This window comes from Antrostomus carolinensis, unplaced genomic scaffold (genome assembly GCF_000700745.2).
Source record: "Antrostomus carolinensis isolate BGI_N321 unplaced genomic scaffold, ASM70074v2 scaffold23320, whole genome shotgun sequence".
In the NCBI taxonomy this organism is placed as follows: Eukaryota; Metazoa; Chordata; class Aves; order Caprimulgiformes; family Caprimulgidae; genus Antrostomus; species Antrostomus carolinensis.
Genome location: NW_010289447.1, coordinates 1 through 19,681, shown reverse-complemented (window position 1 = coordinate 19,681; position 19,681 = coordinate 1). Strand labels below are relative to the sequence as shown.

The 19,681-nt window shown below is 36.7% G+C and overlaps 1 protein-coding gene across 1 annotated transcript in view; it reads right to left on the bottom strand.

The window, feature by feature from the left end:
• Positions 1-19,537, bottom strand: part of HERC1 (HECT and RLD domain containing E3 ubiquitin protein ligase family member 1) — a gene marked incomplete at its 5' end in the record, with an annotated part of 45,568 nt that extends 26,031 nt beyond the window's left edge. The window contains 20 exons of the mRNA XM_010170532.1: positions 167-219; positions 712-980; positions 2,248-2,468; positions 2,757-2,881; positions 4,044-4,275; positions 4,453-4,569; positions 6,145-6,305; positions 7,327-7,525; positions 8,685-9,460; positions 11,561-12,081; positions 13,001-13,084; positions 13,282-13,521; positions 15,197-15,373; positions 15,455-15,565; positions 15,804-15,910; positions 16,144-16,299; positions 16,871-17,064; positions 18,075-18,312; positions 19,117-19,237; positions 19,322-19,537. Of these exons, the coding sequence (XP_010168834.1) occupies positions 167-219; positions 712-980; positions 2,248-2,468; positions 2,757-2,881; positions 4,044-4,275; positions 4,453-4,569; positions 6,145-6,305; positions 7,327-7,525; positions 8,685-9,460; positions 11,561-12,081; positions 13,001-13,084; positions 13,282-13,521; positions 15,197-15,373; positions 15,455-15,565; positions 15,804-15,910; positions 16,144-16,299; positions 16,871-17,064; positions 18,075-18,312; positions 19,117-19,237; positions 19,322-19,537 (4,318 nt within the window). The remainder of the gene's footprint in view (positions 1-166; positions 220-711; positions 981-2,247; positions 2,469-2,756; positions 2,882-4,043; positions 4,276-4,452; positions 4,570-6,144; positions 6,306-7,326; positions 7,526-8,684; positions 9,461-11,560; positions 12,082-13,000; positions 13,085-13,281; positions 13,522-15,196; positions 15,374-15,454; positions 15,566-15,803; positions 15,911-16,143; positions 16,300-16,870; positions 17,065-18,074; positions 18,313-19,116; positions 19,238-19,321) is intronic.
• Between the last annotated feature and the right edge of the window lie 144 nt (positions 19,538-19,681).

Genomic DNA, 19,681 nt, shown 5'->3' with positions numbered 1-19,681 from the left:
CCATTTGAACTAAAAGAAAATACTACACCTAGTCTGAAGATTATTTTAAAGTATATCTTCAGGTAGTTTCATAACAGGTTTATTTGCATGGAAGTGCCTTTATGGAAAAATAAAACACTGTGCAAGTGTGAAGTACTCAGTATCTTCAGCAACTTAAAAAACATACCTTCATAGACGCTGTCTTGTTTACCTATTAAATCAGGAGCCTGGCCTTTGTACCTGTATGAAAAAAATAACAAAGAAAATAACTGAATGGATCTAATAACTTACATAAAAGCATAATACCTTTAAACTTGGTTTACTACTAAGTTACTTTACTGTTAGGTCAATGTATATATATATATATGATTTCTGGAAATAATTAGTAACAGAGAGATAAATAAAAGGGCTTCTAAAAGTGTCTGTGGAGGGGAGAAGCATTTTGCAGCACTAATGTGAGAAAGGCCCATTAAAAATACTGGAATTGTCAGACAAAACTGAAAAAGGAAGTTTTCAAAAGTCAACAAGACCAGGCAACATCCCAAGAAATAATTCCTTGTTTTTCACTTAATAAATAGAAATATCAAGACAATCTTTTTTCTAAATATGCATTTGCTGACTACAGAAAACTATTTTAAGCCTCAGTTAAAATAAAGACAAATTCTGCTAGAAATCTTAATTTAATGTTTCCTTTCTTAACACAGACTATTCCACCATCTTGTACTTCTGTACCTTTCAGAAGTTGATGCTTTAGATTTACTCTTCAGGGCTAAGTATTTCTCTCTGCAGATGCCACACAGTAAGTAGTAAGGATTTCCACTTCCACATTCACCACCAAACCATCCATCTACATAAGAACCATTGCTACGATAGCCCTGGCGATTTGCACTACGACCACAGCCTGGGTGGTTTCTTTTCATGTGTTGATTGAAGCTGACAACACTGGATTCACACAGTTCACAAACCACTACTTCTTCTCTGTCTTCAGATTCACAAACGTGCTGCATAGTAAGATTTTCACATGTTATTTGTACAGAATAAATATCTTCATATTAGATATAAAATACACCAATATTCTTAGGTGGATGTTCCTGCCCATTTCTGTTACACACAGTGATTTATACAGTTAACTTGCACAAAAGCAAAGCAGAAATAATAGACAGTTTATGACATAATGAAGAGCAGACCATCTCAGAACAGGAAAGACATTCAGAGGTAAACTTTCAGAGGATGAGAGTTTCCTATTTCAGTTCAGATCTGACTCAAAATTCTTGACAGTATAACTTTTCACTTATAACTCTGCTAGTTCACATTCAATGCTGTCTTTAAGTTATCTGGTTCTTCTCAGAACTTGACTAGATGCAACAGAGAAAAAAGAATCCTAGAATCCTTTTTTTTTTTATTCCCCTTCCAGTTGGACATTACATTTACAGAGCAACAATAATTATCATTTGTGTCAATAAATTCTGAGGTTTTATGGGAATATTTTTCATATAAAGTTCATTTTTCTATAAATACATTTCTGCCCCGAGTCAGTAATTTCATTGTGATGTTCCAGTGAAACATGCTCTCTGAAAAATTCAATACACATACTGAAACTTGCTTCCATATCAGATTCAGGTAACATCATAATTAGGAGACTAAAGTGTCTTGGGGGTTGCTTGTCTAATTTGACATGGATAATCCGAAGATAAACAAGCTGCTGTTATTATATTTCTTTTCTACCTCAAACGTATTTTTAGTGGGCTATACAGCAATTTAGTGAGGACTGTCACCATATCCTTCCCAGAGAAAGAAATATATGACATGACTTACCTAAAAAAAATGGATTTAAGTGCAAATTATGCTGCTACAGATCAGATGACAACTATGATTTTTTTTTGTTTGTTTTGGTTTTTTTTTTTTTTTTTTAAGATAGAACAAGCATTTACAACTGTGTTTGTTATCCCACACAGCTAAGCAATCTGGAACACCTACTTGATTTCTAAGCCATATCATCAAAACAACAACTATACTAGTTCTGTTCTCATCTTCCACGGGAGGGAGAAGAAAAACTGTACATGTAGAAGTGCAGAGCAAGAAACACAAGAAAGCACTCTTCTTAATTTAAAAGTGAAGCTACAGAATACAAGAATATTTTAAACATTGCTGGCATTCAGTAAGATATTTTCAAACAGGCTATAAGCATAAGCATGTTACTTTAAATTTAAAAATATGAACATGCAAAAAGCAGTAAGTTAAAGCAGCCCCCGCTGCAGTCACACACACCCAGGTAGGCCAATCCAATACCTCTGGGATCCACATTCCCAGAATATCATTATCACTAGTCAGGTCTTGCCCAAACATAGCTTCCATTGCTTCATCATCAAGGTCAATTTCCAACTCCTCATCCAAGTTGAAGTCATAAAGCGCCCCTGGATCTTGCTGCAAAGATATCCCTTCTCTTCGACTCTGATTCCTGTGGGCCTGTACAGAGCGGTATAATCCCGCTCAAGTGGGGAAAAAAAAAAAAAAAAAAAGGAAAAAAAAAGGAAAGTAGTACTTTCATTTGCATGCAATAAAGATGTCTGTACTTTCAACTTATTTTTTTCTTTTTTTTTTTTTTAAACTCTGATGGTAAACATAATCTACTTATTACCCCCTAAAACACTTAAGTTTAATATACACTGATATACATATGTGCAGGAGAGATTTTTAACTTTCATGCTAAGTACCAATCCCCTTCCTCTTCATTTACTGAATAAGCAGGGACCTTGGAAGACTTGCAGTATACTTACCAGCACGTGCTAGCAATGTGCGGGCAGCTAAATCAAATTTGTGTCTCCTCGTTACAGCTGACCGACTTCTAGAAGGAGGCCCACTTACAGAAGCTGCATTATCCACATGATCCATATGATCAGGGCTAAAAGAATTTGTAATTTACAGGTAAATCAAACCAAGTTTGAAAGAGCCACATACAGTAAGAAAGGAAAAATACTAAGATAATTTTTATTGGTATTTTTTTCTTTCAAAGAAGGAAAAAAAGATAATTTGGAATTCAAGAATTTTCAGTCCCACTGCAGCGCATATTTACTGTCTTTTTGACTGTGAGGTTTACCTCAAACAAATTAGATGCAGCAATGTCAACACCTATTTGATGCTTCCATAGCGCCTAAGCATTGCAAAAGTTTTGGGAGAACACGCATTTTACACTGTCAATGTTAACTACAGCTCAAACTAGGTTTCTTCTCCTTTTTAAGAGAAATAAAATCGACATTTCTGTTGTTGCTTCCTCAGCCCTTTTCCCTTTTGCCCACAATCTTTTGCAAAACACGAATTTAAGTTACTTAGTAAAACTTTCTGCTTAGTTTATTTCTCCCATGTGAAATCTGTCAGTTCTCTGTGAAATTATGGTTTACCTGGAAAAAAGTAACTAAGGAAACTTAAAAAAGCGTATCTTGGTAGCATCAAGGAATCTAAACAAAACTGTTCTCAAAATACATCTTGTCATTTCATTGTCCCTATTAACAAAAAAGCTGGTATGATTCCTAATAGGTGTCACTTAAAAATATAACCTCTACTTTTAAAATGAAAAACAAAACAAAAGAAAAAGCACCACCTTTCTTCCTTGTTTAATAGATAGTTTAGATCTAAGGTTGTGAATGTGACTGGGAATGTAAACATCAATTCAGTTTCATCCTCTCTGGGCAAACAAAGAATTGATTTAAAAAGAAAGTGTAGAAAAACATCTGTTCATGAATATACTGAAGGAAAAAAATACTCCAATTTTTGATTTCTAGTTCTTTTAGGTAAAATGTAAGCTATATGCCCTCATTTTTTTTGTTCCTCCTTCCTCTTTTTCTTTGAAGGAAGGATGTTTAGTTACATTCTTCCCCAGTTCTGTGAACAAACAGTACTAGAAAATGAACGCACCATGCACACTTAATTGCATCTTTGCTTTTACTCACCTTGTAACAAAATTCAAAGTGGCATTAAAAACTAACATTCTGTGAGCAACAATGAACTTCTGAGATTTTCAGCTTCAGCAACAGATTACAAGCAAGTAGAAGAAAATGACATTTTACCTTTCGCTAAAGCCTTCCTCCATTTCAGTGGCATCAGCAGAAGGGATATCACCTGGTGACTGCAAATAACAATGATCACCAGATTTTCCACCACTTCCAGAGACTATTGTCCCATCTCGTGAATCTGCAGTCCCTTCTGACTGGGGCTCGTCATCATCTTCATTTCCAGGGTGCTCAATCATCCACATGGCCAGCACTGTGATATTCTGTGCATCTGCTTCTCCTCTGGCACCTGAGAGCAAGAAAAATCACACATCATAACTGTATTATATCATTGACAGTGAAAAAGAAAATCTTTTTTTTTTCCATAAATGGTTATAGAACTTAAAAATTAAGTATTCTATTGGAAAAAAGTGTTTCATATTTATGCAATTTTTCAGTTCAAACTGATACTGCAGTTATAGGTTACCTGTAGCTTCCATAGCTTTTGCAATTTGCCTGAGCGAGAACCCCATTTCTAACAATGGAACAGCAATGGCAGGAGGAGGAGGGGATGTTGAAAGTCGGCTGCTTGGATCAGACAAAGCTTAAAAGACAGAAAATATTAATTGTGAACTGTGCGAATCTTTCTTTAGACCTTACTTTGACACATTAGCTCCAAATAAGGCAATAACTGTCCTTAACAACTTTCTTCTCTACTGCTTTCCACAAAGTAAGATACTTTCTGTAATGAAACCAGCTGGTGTTCATTCCTATTGGTAACATATATATTATGTAAGCTTCTGTTTAGTCAAGTAGGATACTGATGATATTCAAAGAACTACTTTGTTTAAGAAATTTTTAAGAAGTTTCTTTCCATTTAAAATTGTATCAAATTATTTATCTGATTTCTATTTAGGCAGGCTAGATAAAGTTATCCTTGACCGAATCATCAAGATTCCCAAATATTCTGAGATCGCACCAATACACATTCCTTTTGAGGTGCAGAAAGAGACCTCAACTAAGTTGGTGATATACCTGAAAAATCTCTGCACATAATGGCTCTGTTTCTGTGCAAAGAGTCTTTCAAGGGACTCTAAAAAGGTCAGTTACTGCCCCAAGCCCACAGTTTCCTTATCATTTCCCATAAAAGCGAGGTCTGATTAACAAAGGCATCAACAATGTACTAGCACTGTTGTAAAGACAGTATCATGACTAGAAGCAAGTCACCTCGTAAAAAATAAATAAATAAATAAATAAGAGGTGTGAAACTGAGCAGACAAGTTGCTATGCAACCAGTGAAACAGTTGAAGACTCAACTAATAGCATGGATGTAAGAGCAAGAATAAAAAGGTGTTATAGGTCAGGAATTTTAAAGCATAGACTTTATTTCTCAAAGTGAAGTGAGTATGAAATCTGGAGACTATACTTTAACTCAGTCTTTTCTATTCATTTGATACGAAACATACGTGTAGACTTGTATTCTTTAGTATCATCTCCTTTGCATCACACTACTCATTTGTGCTCTTTAGAAGCTCAAGATTTTCAAGCAATGATTTGCTTAGCCTCCTACCTACTCCATTCTGTATGTATGCTGGAATAGAGCAAGTTTCTGTTTTGAGTAGTACAGTGCAGGCAGTAATAAAATTTCTATGAACCAGAAGCCTCCCATGACCTTCACATGATTCCAGGCAGCAGCAAAGGAACCCAAAAAGGTTGGACAGGCCTTTCTATCTTATTAAACAAGATTAATTGCAAGGAGCTACACTGGTTTATGTATCATAAAATACACCAATTCTTGTTTTCTGCGTGGTATATGATGTAACAAAAGCTAGAAAATTAGTGCATTGAGCAGTGGCACACAACCAAGGAAATAAGTCCATATCAGATTAACATTTTGAAGTAATTACCAATTATACTGCATTCTCATTTTATACAAGCATTTTGTAACACATTCCACAGCTTTTAAAAACTAATTTCATCTGCTTGATGAAGTCTACAGCTAGATAAACTACAGCTTTTTGTCCTAAGATAGTCATTACAAGGCTGTCAACGATGCTTTGCATGTTAGGTTGCATTAAAAAGAAATCCTGTTGGTTTTCAGTGTCTTAAAAAATGACACTGAATTTCTGCAAATTTACTAACTTGTCCACATTTCTATCTATACTGACTACAAGTTTACCTGTACGATTGGCAGGCCTTGCAGACTGGGAATCGGGAGAAGTCAAGCTTTGTCTCCTTCCAACTTCATCTGAAGGAGATGTTGGTAAAGAAGATACTGGAGGAGTCTGAGCACGTCGTGCTGGAAGTACAGTTGTAGTAGGGTAACTGGAGAACATTTGCCTTTAAAAATGAACCACGTACATTTATGTTAAAAAGAGTCATGCTGAAAAAGGTCTGACACAAGAAAAACATCAAATTAGAGTGCCCTTGGCAAGTCATACTTTATAGCATTTGAGTTTCGTAAGGGTAAGTGCTATTTAGACATTGGGGCGGGCACAAAAACTCTGTCAGAAAAGCTTGTTCCTACTACCTTTGCCTGGAAAGTTAAATTGTAAGTATGCACCTTAAAAAACCCCTCACAGACCAAGAGCTGTCCTATGAGATAAGAGAGAAGTAAACACTCTTCCCATTTCCCCACTTTGTTCAGAACTCAGTCTGTCTAATAAATCAGGTGAGTATTTTAATTTCACTGTTCTGGTAATAGGACATAGTTCTGGCTTTTGTCAAATTACATCTGCAAAACCTCTAAGAACAGAGGACAGATACATCAACAGAATTAATAAATTTAGAATAGGACTCTGTCTATAGCAGATTTCCTTCTACATCACAAATAGCCTCTGCAGATTAACTACCTTTATCTTACTTCCATTTCAGTATATGAGGGTAGGATGAAGCAAGGTGTGAGCTTGTAAGATGTTACCTACAAACTAAGATCTAATCTAGTTTGAGAATAAACAACTGTTCATTAAAAACACAGAGTTTCAGAGATTTTAATTTAAACTATACCAAATAAAAACAAGAACTGAAGGACAATAAAAGGAAGGTATTATCTCCCATCTTGAAGAATTCAGATGTTACATACATATATATAAATATACACACACACACACACACACACACACACACACAGAGTATATATTAAAAGCCTAACAGCTTTTATTTCTAGTCACATGTCCTGCAAGGCAAAGTAACAAATTAAACTCTGTCTTCTGCAGAGGCAGTTCTTGACAGTAAATACAAACATGAACATTTTCAAAGGCTTAGACAGCTAAAGACTGTATGCAATAGATTGCATATAAACCACACAACCAGTTCTCTACACCCACAAAATCATTGTATGCTGAAAATAAAGACATGTTACCTAAGAAGACTGAGAGGCATAACACCAGGTGATTCTGAAGCTGGAACTGTTTCAGTATCAGTTACTGGCGTAGTAGCAGTGGTAGTATCCTCCAGAGAGCTGCTCATGAAAGATGTTGTGCTAGAAGCCGAAGGGCTGGTTGTAACTGGTGTTTGGGCTTGCTGAGACTGATCACCTTCTTCTGCTTGTTGATCTACTTCTACAACAGAAAAAAAGACATTACAGGGACATTAATATAATTGTGTAGAGCAAAATAGTAGCTGTGGCTAAGCTTTCAAAAATAATTATCATTATTTAAAATTCCTCCCAAATAAAGGGTTGTGCACAAATGCACACCATACAAATACTTCTGCCCAAAACTCATGGACTTATGTAATGAAATCATGAAATCAGTCTACTGGGTCTTACCATGGTCATACTGATACAAGGTAAACAGTAAACAAGTCTTAACAGCTGACAACAGAAGCCATTTACTTGGTTAGATTTTATGATATTTAGATTTATGACTGTAACATCTAGGATTCTTTTCTTAGGCAAAAGGCAAAAAAAAAAAAAAAGGCAAAAAAAGTCTCAGATCGGGAAATCAAGCTGATTTAACTATAAAGCTATTTTTAACTCAGCTGTGTAAGTAACAAATTTTTGAAGGATTTTTTTGGTTGGTTTAGAAGTCCTTAAGACAGCAAAGAACCAGACAGCACAGTAATCGGCTTTAATATTTTAGATATTTTTTTCTTCATTTAAACAGATTTAAATGGTTTCCCTGAAGATGCAGATTGCAATACATGTATTTTTAAGAAGAAAAGGAAATATACACATTTTCTCTTCAGCTTCTGTTAGTGCGATGCCAAATATCTCAGGAAAAGCCTCAGAAAACAAAACCCCAAAACCCCACAACTCATTTAGAGATTTTCACAGACAGAAACACAGGTTACTTACACCCTGAACATCCACATGCTCAACATCATCACCTCTTTACTTGACTGCATACAATCACATTTAACAACAGTGAACTTTATGCTATTTATGCCACATGAAAATCCTTCTGACAAGTATATACAGAACTGCTTACTTTTAAAAAGTATTAAAGACAAATTAGAAACCCTTATATTTCTGATACGCATTCACTTTTTACTAAAATAAGAAATTAGGGGAAAAGTAAAAACAGAAATCAGTACTGTATCTACGAAACAGTAAAACATCTTTGCAAAATTCCTCTTTCCAATTGAGATTCCTCCAAAGTATAACCACTACAAAATTACAACATTGTTATTTGTATTATCATTGTTACTATTAATTTTAATAGAAATTAAAAAAATATCTTAGCGCTATAATATACTTCCATAATTTTGAAAATGTACCTTGTTTAAGTCTGCCACCAAACTGATCCTCCAGCAGCCCATGAACCACTAATTTGTAGATCATGGCTTGTGCTCGTTCCAAATCTGCCAGTCCTAGTGCTCTTTTAATTGGTGAACGCATGACTGCCCGTTTCACCATGTGTCGCATCAGGAACTGCAAGGCAGCACGCATTTCAACATCTTCATGAACAACTGGAGAACTAGCACAATCAGAGTTGTGACCGTTTTCTGCCAGGACTTTTGGTATTAACAGTAGTTCAGCATATTTACTACAACTAAGAAGAACACTAAGTGACTTCATAGCACCAAGATAAAGGTAAGATAGCTGTACTGCTCTGATTTCCGACTGCACTATATCATGATTTCTTGGAGTATGTTCATGGTTCTTTTTTCTTCCTTCAGCAGGTTGGTGTTGGGATTCCATACCTAGTGTTGATGGTTCTAAAGGAAAGGAAGCAATTTCATTCTCCGACTTAGAGCTTGTAGCGCTATGTCCTTTGTTATCATCAGCACTTTGTCCTAATCGTATATCTGATCCAACATCACCCTCCATTCTCTGGTCCATTTCCCCTTTATCTTCAGATTCATGCCTGTGTTTTTTCTCGTGCCTCTTGGTGCTTTGCTTTCCCACATCTTCATGAATACCAGTCAGATAGGTAAGGTCCAGCAACACAGTAGCTGTCAGCCCACGAAATCTTGCAACATCAAAAGGCAGTGGTTCACAGGGCTCCAGATTATACAATGGAGTATCACTAGGCGACCAAAAAGTTGGGAAGCTTTAATAAAGATCAGAATGACACAGGAAAAAGCAAGTGAGGGAGAGACAGGAGGAAAGTACAGGAAATAATGCAGGCAAAGTAAGATGTAAAATATATTTAATAAAATAAACAAACCGATTCTAAAAATTAAATGCAAACAGGGGAAAATGAGATTATGATCAGAAAATGGGGAGATATGGTATCAGAGCAAAGGCAACAAAGCATGCACAGGTTTTGAACAACAAGCATTAAAACCCAGAAGCATCAGAGAAGGTCTCATTCTGGCTGATAGAGGTTTCTGCTATATTATTCAGAAATATGTAACAGACTTCTACTAAGCAAAATTTTATCATCATACCTGAGCTGTATTTGTGAATAGGTATAAAACCTTAGAAAGAAAACACTCTTAAACTCTTTTCACATAAGGAAAAGCTGTGACTGACCTCACATTCCTGTTCAACTATTCATCACAAGGAGCACACTACTAGTATCTTATGATAATTCTGTCTCTGGTTATGTCAGGACAGATTCTAGGTAATCTGGAGAGGACAGTGACTTTTTAAAAACACAGGTTAGAAAACACAAAAGACACACATAATACATGTCTATCTGTCCATCTATACTCAGTGGTAATTTTTGGTAATATTTAGGACTGTTACACTTGACTAATTTTCACTCTAAGGAGGACAAAAATTCACGAGCCTATATTTCCATAACTCTTGTATTTTCCATACATCCAGCAGACTTTTAAATCTTCCTTTTATTATTCCAAAATGTTTTCTCATCTTACAATATAAACTTCTACCTAAAAATGAAAGCAAGCTTTAGTCTGATTTTAATTAAGAAGGAACATTCTGAATTTAATTCAATGCATTACCAAGAGTCTGCCTATGTTCAAGTGCTGTACCATGTCACTTAAATAATATTTTAAATTATTTTAAGGGCACACTTACTTTAAGGCTATAATGTCACATGGGCATACTTGAAAGAATGTACATCTGGAACTAGATCCGACAATCAATTGCACTTCAGTATATTTAGTTAAAGTGACAACAGCCTTTATGCATAAAAACAAAATAGGTCTAATGGTGCAGCAGCTCTAAGAGGTGAACTGACCTTGGTTGTTTCAGAATGTATTTATAACTGGGAGCAAAAAAAAATAATTACTGCTCAGTTTCTCCAGAAGATTATGGTTCAACTATAGCCAGAAAGAGTTTAAGAAATTGAGAGCATCAAATCTTTTCCACACAGGAACACAGGCAATTCCTGCAAGAGCACCAGAGAGCCCAGAGAAGCCACTAGCTTAATTTCAGAGTTTCCTTCCACATCTGCCAGACAGGTGGAAAAAGGAGTATCTGTTTCCAGCCATCTCCCCAATTCTCCCCCATCTGCAGAACAACTCCGGAGTGTTAGCTTTTAATGCAAGTGCATTCCTTTAGCTCTCTAAGGTAGGTCAGAGAATGAACAAACACTACTTCAAGGCAGCATTATAATTAATTACCACAAACCAACCCACCATTAAGAAGAGATAATCCTCCCATCTCCTGACCTTAACCACTCCTCAACCACAGAGAGCAATTTCCAGTCCTCTTAGAAGGGAATGACATTGCAGCAAAGACACCTGTTCTCAACTCTGATAAACCGAATCAGGCGTCTCTTCAGAACCAGGGTCACCACTTACAACAAAATTAAGCACTAACTTACAGTAAAAATCTGTGTTCTTTACAGACACAGCCAAGAAGCTGTAGTAAATTAAGACAGCAATAGTGTTCTAGTTAGCCAATACACACCAATTCTAAAATAAGCAATGCTCAAATCAAATCCAGGAAAACTGGCAAGCTGGTCACATCCCAACTCTGAAACCTAGATGCCAAATCTAAGAAGTCTGATGAAGCTCATCAATTCAAAACTATCAAGTTTATTTTCAACATGCAAGGTATTTTATTACTAGATAGCATTAAAAATTAACTCATATTTGTTTGATTTAAAAAGTCAAATTTGAAGTCTAAGCTTAAAATAATTGATCAGCATGACTCTGATGTAAAATGCATGTTACTTCTGAAAATTTCCAAGTACAAAACACCACTAGATTGTGAAAAGTGTAAGAAATGAGCATACCTGATAGTAATCTCTGCTTCATCCCATTGCACCTTGGCAGATGTACTGCCTTCCTTCACTACTCCAAGCAAGGTGGCATGACGTCCAGTTTGCTTGTGTACACATCGACCTCCAACTCTAAGACCAGCGTCAACTCCACCAATTACTGCGAGAACAGGCCACACTTCCACACAGAGCATCTTCAACTGCAGTTCTGAAAGGTCAGCCAGACCATGCCTACTGTGTTTGCTTTTCTCCTCCTCTTTATTTTCTTTCTCTTCTCTCACCTCATTCTCTTCTCGACTTTGAATTGAGCGACTTTTCTTCAGCTTTTGGCCTGCTTCTTTAAGACATGTTTTGATTTTATTCAGTCTTTCCATCATTTTTTTATTGATGCAGTGCGTCCAACGGTCTGTGCGATGAAGGATACGAATGAGTTGGATAGTGGCTTCTGCCAGAACTGCCGCAACAGGACTACAGATGGGGTCACCAGGCAGCAAATCTCTTGGTGTACCACGCATTTGCATATCACAGATTTTCACCTAAGTGTTCAAAAAGAATAGTTTAAAATTTATCTTCTCAATATAACTGAAGAAGCTCTTTTTATAAACACAGGAGTCTCCTGCCGAATAGAAAAAACTATTAGAATTGTCTTTTTTTGCTTCAGCTCCCTAGGAAATCCACCTTAACACCTGCAGCCCTTCAAACTCAAGGATGCTGAAATCATAACAGTTATGGTTTCTCACTTAAGACTATCTGGAATTCCCAATACTACATTCTTCCTGGTTTCTGAGGAATGCAATTTTGTGTGTAGAACATTACATCTGTAAATCAATTCTAAATAATAAAATACATTTAAAATTTACAACAGATTGCACAATATAGGAATTTATGAAAAGTCTAGCTAGCGTGCAAGTAATATAGTGCTACGTATGTCATAAACCAAAAATGAATAATCAATTATTTTCTCAGCACTTGTTAGCTACCAGCCACATCCCGCCCAAAAACCAACCTCCATAACATTGACACAGAGGAGAACAGACAGGAAAGGATAAGCTTTATGACCTATTGTTGAGGTCTAATCCCAGTAAGGCAGCTAAGCCTCACACAGCCACTCGATCACTCCCCCCCACAGGATGGGGAAGAGAAATCAGAAGGACAAAAGATAAAAGCAAGTTTCATAAATAAAAGTGGGGAAAAAAAGCCAAAATAAAACAAAGAAAAACAAGTGATGCAAAATGCAATCACTCACCACCAGCTGACTGATGCCCATATAGTCCCTGAGCAACAGAAACCCCTGGCAAACCGAGAATGCCTTGATGCTGTGTAAACACTGCTCAGCAATCTCAACGCTGTTTTGGTCATAAATCCAGAACATAGCACCGTATAGGCTGTTATAAAGAACACTGACTTTATCCCAACCAAAACCACTACATCTATGCAGATGAACGTTTAAGTTACCTTTTCTCCTGGATTACTGCTATAGAACATAACACAAGGGTATAACTCTGCTGCATCCACATCTTCAAAAGCTAGTTTTGGCTCCTAGTTAAAAAATAAAACAAAAATCCCTAATTTAGAACAACCAAAAATACGATAAATATGGCAGTTATTCCTATATTATAATCCTTGTAAGTACTGAAACTGCCACATGTCTCAACTGTCATGCTTAGCTTTCTATAAAACACCCATGCTAAACCACTGATGCAAAGAACACCAAAAAACCAACTAATGTTAAATACCTCTCCATTTTTACCAAAGGAAATAGTTCTTGCTTCCATATCTAATACGCATGTGATGAAATCTCCTTGGGTAAAGCTGGACAGAGTCAAAGTTTGTTCTCCATTGTGATAAAGGTTACCACTGTAGGCTCTATACAGCCACATATCTGAGGTAGTGCGATGGTTAAAATCATGTACTGGCCAACGAGAAACTCCTACACATGTGCCTTCATTGCCTCGATTCTCCTTCACAATGTAGAACTAGCAGGCAAAACAAAACAAAAAAAACAGGGGAAAAAGTCAAGAATATACATTTTAACAGAATAAAGCAACGAAAACTTACACTGCACATATTTATGCATACTTTTAAATGTTTTACGCTTTTAATAAAAAATAATAAACTAATCATGCCCTACCTCTAAAATGACATCTTGGTGTATAAGTTCAGCCATTAACAAGGCATTTAAACTTAAGCTACTAGTAATTAAGAAAACTGTATCTAAATACACAAAGAAGTTGAGTATTTTTTCCCCTCCAGACTCAAAACCCAGAAGCTAGGTTAAAAGTGCTAAAAATAATATTACAGAAATAAATAAGCTTTCCTTCTCATGTTCACAGTGAGTGATTTACAGAGATTCAAGTTAAAAAAAGGAGTAAAAGTGTTATGCTCAAAGATGGTGTGATTGTTTCAGTTGCCTAGCCCTTGGCCAGCAGCCAACAGAGCTGTTCACCCACCTTCCCCCCACCCCCAGGGGATACAGGAGAGGACTGGGGGAAAGGATTAGGAAGCTTGCAGGTTGAAATAAGAACAGTTTAATACAGAAAAAAACTTAGGCCCCCCCCCCCCCCGATAGTAAAATAGTAGTGATAACAATAACAGTAAAAATACACAGATGAGTGATAACCCAGTGCGACTGCTCACCACCTGCTGACCAAGCCCGGCCCGTTCCCAGATAACAATTCTGGAGGAGCAACAATCCTGAACCGAAACAGCAATCCCAGAAGAGTGAGAGCCCAAGTGAAAGCCAGAGAGAATCCCACCCCTCCCCAGCCCTTTCCGGTCAGCCCCAGATAATACACTAAACATGCCGGGATATGATATGATACGGAATATTTCACTGACACATCCAAATGCCAGTTTTGGGCTTTGCAATTCACTGCGCTTCTCCCTCCCAGTCCTAATGCAGCTGTGAACCAGACAAACACGGTGGCCTTGAGCTCCAGCAGCAGCTAATAACATTAGTACTTTTATCAATTATGTTCTCATAACAAGTCTGACCTGAAACCAAAACACAGCTCTTCTAACTGCTGAGAAGAAAATTAACTCTATCCTAGCAAAACCAGGACAGTATCCACCCCTTATTCCATACCATTCACATCATGCTCAGGTTTCTATATTGGTACTAAGAAGGAATACAACTGTGTACGTATCTGTATTTCTAAAAAAAATCATTCCAGATGATGTATGGATGCTGGCCTTGTCAGTCAGACAGGCTCATGTGTCTTTTTGCAAGGAAACAAAATGTTTTGTGAAGTGTTTTTCGAAAGAAAAAACTCAAAATCTACATAGTCTAGTAGGTAACTTTTGTAAGACAATGCACATTTGTGCTGACTATGGATCTTAGGGACAAGTACCACCACCACTACAAATAACACATTCACAGTCTCCAATCTGTGTACTGAAATACCCAAATGGCAGTGCTCAAAAGCATATACAAACTCTTCACTTTGGATTGAGAATCACAGAATCATTTAAGTTGGAAAAGACCCTTAAGGTCATTGAGTCTGACTGTAAAACTAATGCTGCCCAAATATCATTTACTTGAGACTGCTGTCATAAGGGAAAAATCATAGGTAGCTGTTGTTTATATAGTTATATAGTATATTTCCAAAACAAAGTAAGAGAAGTTAAGAAATACACTTTTATGCAACCGACCTTCCACTGATAACACCCAGAAGTAACTCCAGTGGATGCTAAACCATATCCTTTGCCTCCACTTCCATGAGTTAGAATCTGTCCATTCTCCACTATGCAGCATTGAGCTTTCTCGGGGTCAAAGGACACTTCCTGTATGGGAAGATTCTCATCTTCATCTTCAGACTCTCCTTGCTTCTATCAGATGCAGGACAAAATACTTTTAGTAAATATAATTTCATTGCATTCAGTCAAAAGAGTAAGCAAAAGCATAATTACCTGTAGCTTCATTTCTTGTTCTTTCTCCTTTACTTGAATTGCATGTTTAGCCTGAGCTATTGGAGTCTCCCACATGCAGTCAGACAGAAGTGAGAATAATCGTTCAACAACCTGGTGTATTAGAATATAATTGGGATCATTCCAAATCCAAGATGAGGACAACAAATAATATTATATCGTTTTACTTTGCTTTGTAGGTATAAGTATCAAAATATTTAGTGTTAGATAAGCAAATATCTACACTGAGCCTCACCTGACTTCGATTCTGAATAAACCTATGAAATGTTTAAAAGTTTAATGAGACTTTTTGAACGAGCAGGTGTAAAAGCTTGTAACAAAATATAAAGACCTGAGCCATTTGATCATCTTCAACGCCAGATTCACAAGCAGGTAATACAGCTTCTAGGACATGAAGTGCAAGAAGTCTAGTCCTCAAATTGCCAACCAAGGGAACTCCTAAAGACAGAACAATATGTTAATAATCTGAAAGTGACTTCTGCATCAGGCATGCACCTATGATGCCAGCTGCATGCCACCACTGCACTATTTTCCTACGTGTAACTTGTGTACATCTAGTGACGTTAGTTTTAGTTGTTCACTATGTCACATACATTCTAAGAGGACCTATTTTTAGGAACTGCACTACAGAAATGCAAGTAACCATTGAGTACATTTTGAAAAGATCATACCTGAGCAACACTTCTGAGAAGCAATGTTAAGAAGTACTTCTGTCCACTTTGGAGATGCCATTTTTGACTGAATTGCTTTTGAAGACACAACTCTACGTAGGAAAACAAGAAAGTCTCCCAAGTGCAATTCTGCTGCATGTTGCTTTCGGAGGGCAGCTAAGAAGATAAATTTAAAAGTTTTCCTTTACAATCTTACTTCTACAGTATCTACAAATAACAATTTTTAAAGTCAAGGTCAAAGTAGAAAAAAAAAAAAAAAAAATTAAGGCAGACATTCACGGTCGAGTCCAGAACAGAATGCAGCCAGTTGATATGGCACATTATATGGACTAGCATGCACTTGGAAGAACACAACTACTCGAATAACACACAATGCCTTATGGACCACAGGTACTTAGGCATGCCAAGATTTATAAACAACTGTATAGAAAGTTACTGTATACATCTATGCTTTTGTTTTATGGGGATTTTTGATGCAAAACACTATACTTACCAACACCTTTGATTCGTATTCCAAGGTAGTTTTACCAAGAAAATGTTTGTGGAAACAGAAGACCTTCTATCCTCATTTCTAATTAATTATCTTATGAATTCATCAGCCATTGTATTATTTATAAGCAAAGACAGTTAAAAGCACAACCAAAATACAGTAGAGTGGGTGAGGGCCTCAGCATTCAGTGGTTTCTGGTATTTCAAATTTGTAACAGAAATGATGCAAGATAATTACCTCTGAAGTCTCTCTTCTCATTATCCCCACTTGAATCAGTCTTTTTTGATTCTACTTCATCTTCCTCACCTTCTCCTTCTCCAAAGGAAGCCATAAGCATCACGCCAGCTTGGGATAACAAGTTCTTCAGCTGACTGCATAATAAATCCAGCAAAGACTGAACCACCTTTGGGCTCAGTTTGTCAGCATATGTTCTGTACACACACACATACACAAAAGTAAATATAAGAGTATTTGAGAGCTGATCCAAGGAACAATAACATAAAGACACAACTATAAACTCAGTGCAAGTGACAACTAGGCCTAATTCTAATTCATTCTATTGCAGCAGGTTACTTTTCCTCATCCTCCACCACATGCTTGGCAGATTATTCTTCTTTGAATCCTACTTTTAAGATACTTTAAAACTTCAATCTTTAGATACATTTCCAGTACTTACTAGGGGAAAAAGAACAACTTAGTCAATTAAACATAATCCCACTGCAACTTCCAAAGATGGGGTGCCGTTTTTGTGGGTTGGCTTTTTGGGGTTTTGGTGGGTTTTTTTTGGTGTGGGGTTATTGGTGTTTTTTACATAATGGATTTGGCAGGTAAATGCCATGTGTTATATGAATGCTGAAACGAAGGTGTATGTACTGAATATTAAATAATACTCTTGCTCTGAATAGGAAATATTTTCTCCATTGCTTTTTTTCTTTATTCAGTAAAACTAGGTATTTAAGCATTGACAGGATTTTGGATGCTGTTCCCTGGTCTAGCAGAGGCCAGCATTCCCCAGAAAATTACTTCATGTTCTGAAAAAAAAGCACAATGTACTGCTCTGAAGAAGCCCTACCACATTATTGGTATCGGTTTTACACAAGTGACTTTTGGACAACAGAAAGCCTCATCATAACAACTTGAACAGATCGAGATACAAAGTCAAACTAGGAAAATGGGGAATACTAGCATACAATGTTTATAGATCATAAAGCTCTGACTATTCTGATCCAAAATCCTCACTTACAATTTAAAAATATTTATCAGTCTTATGTGCATCTTTCTTATGAATAACGTGACTACTCTTTTTTTCTCCTCTCCACTATATGCTTCTGAACAGCATTTATTGTCCTAAAGAAAGCTCACATAAAAGAAGTTATTTTTAAAGGATGTTGAAAAGCTTATCAATTAAGTTTTCTGAAGCAAGGGAGCATTCCATACTTACCCTGTGGTGATAGCAAGGATCTGAAGTAATCTTGTACTGGCTACTTTCAAAGCTGTGCTGAGCTGAGAAATACCAGTTTTGGGCAGCAACTGCAGTGGTTGTCCTAACATGGTGTCTGTGCCACACAACTGCGATAGCACATTTAGCAGACCAGTGGAAATAGCCAAGGAGACATCAACAGGCTGATAGTGTACACTTAGAGCAAAGACTGTTACCAACAGAAGACGCTGTTGTGCTTCTAAGATTAAAATAAAGTTGTTTTTAATTAATAAACTGCTGAGAGTAAGAATACTAAGACAGAAGAACAGTAGATTTTAAAAATAAAATTTAATAAATTAAATTATCAAGTAAAGAGTTAGTCGTCTTTGTCAGACACTCTGAGGTAGTCTTTCTGATGTACTATCACAGCCCACTTTAACTCAATGCAACCTCTATGTCAAGGTCGTCCAAAGGAACAACAAACCAATTCAGGTAAGAGTGCCCATTAGGATCTACCAACAAACTAAATTATATAACTCTCTTCTGTACTGAAGCTCTCGGTCAGTGTATGTACAAAGGCACAAAGAGGTGCAGAGTTCCAGCTATCCCTTAAGGACAGAAGCACACAGCAATATCTGGGTATAGAAGGTCAGGTGAAAAGGCTTCCAAAACAGGCAAGATGCCATGTTCTTCAGTTTTGGGTTTAAAGAAAGTTCACTTGAGCAAAAGAAAAAAAGACTGGAGACTTTTCGTCTCTTCAGAAAACTGCTTATCCCTGAAAAATCTAAAAACCACTTTGAAGCGCCAAAGACATCAGTGGCTGTGGAAGATTATGGTATGTGGAATAGAAAGGTTAACAATACTTCAAAGTCTTAAAATAAAAAGGGCTAACATTTGAAGAAAATTAAGACAGAAAAAGGTTAAAAAGGTTCTCTTTCTTAGGAAAAGAAGGAAGACAGATACTTCATTGAATTCTGGTCACTAATGTTAAAGTCTTTGTTAAACATATAAGCTGTTGTACTGTATGTTAGAGGACATATTTTGCAAATCTAGTTTCACTTACCTATATGATGCTTATTAGCTTGCAGAGCTCTTTCTAACGTAGCAGATAATTGCTGGTAAATTTTGTGCACAGCCACCTGGATTTCAATTTGAATACTTCTCTTAGCTGCTCTGATACCATCCTGGGTCGAACAAATAAATATTATAAGGACTGATACATTTTATCACCTGGTTATTGAAACAGCAGAAAGTATGGAAGTACATACCTGGTAGTGATGCAATCTTGCATTCTCTCCTTTGGCACCTGCATGTCCTACAGTGCCCAAACCAAAGCAGCCAGCAAGAAACTGTAGTCTAACAGAAGTAAGTAATGAAGAAGACTGAAATCCTGGTACTTGACGACTTCCCATTAATGGCACACTGCCTTTTTCCTCCATCCCTGACAGAAGCACTAAAATCTGATGAAGTGCTTCCAGACGAAGCTAAAAATAAAGGCAGGCAAAAGACAGTATTAAGTAAGTAGGAAGTATCCTTAGAAATTAGGTAATCTTCAACTGTAAGCAAGAATGAATGAGGCAGACATTCTCATCAACACTTTTTTTTTTTTTTTTTAAAAAAAGGGAATT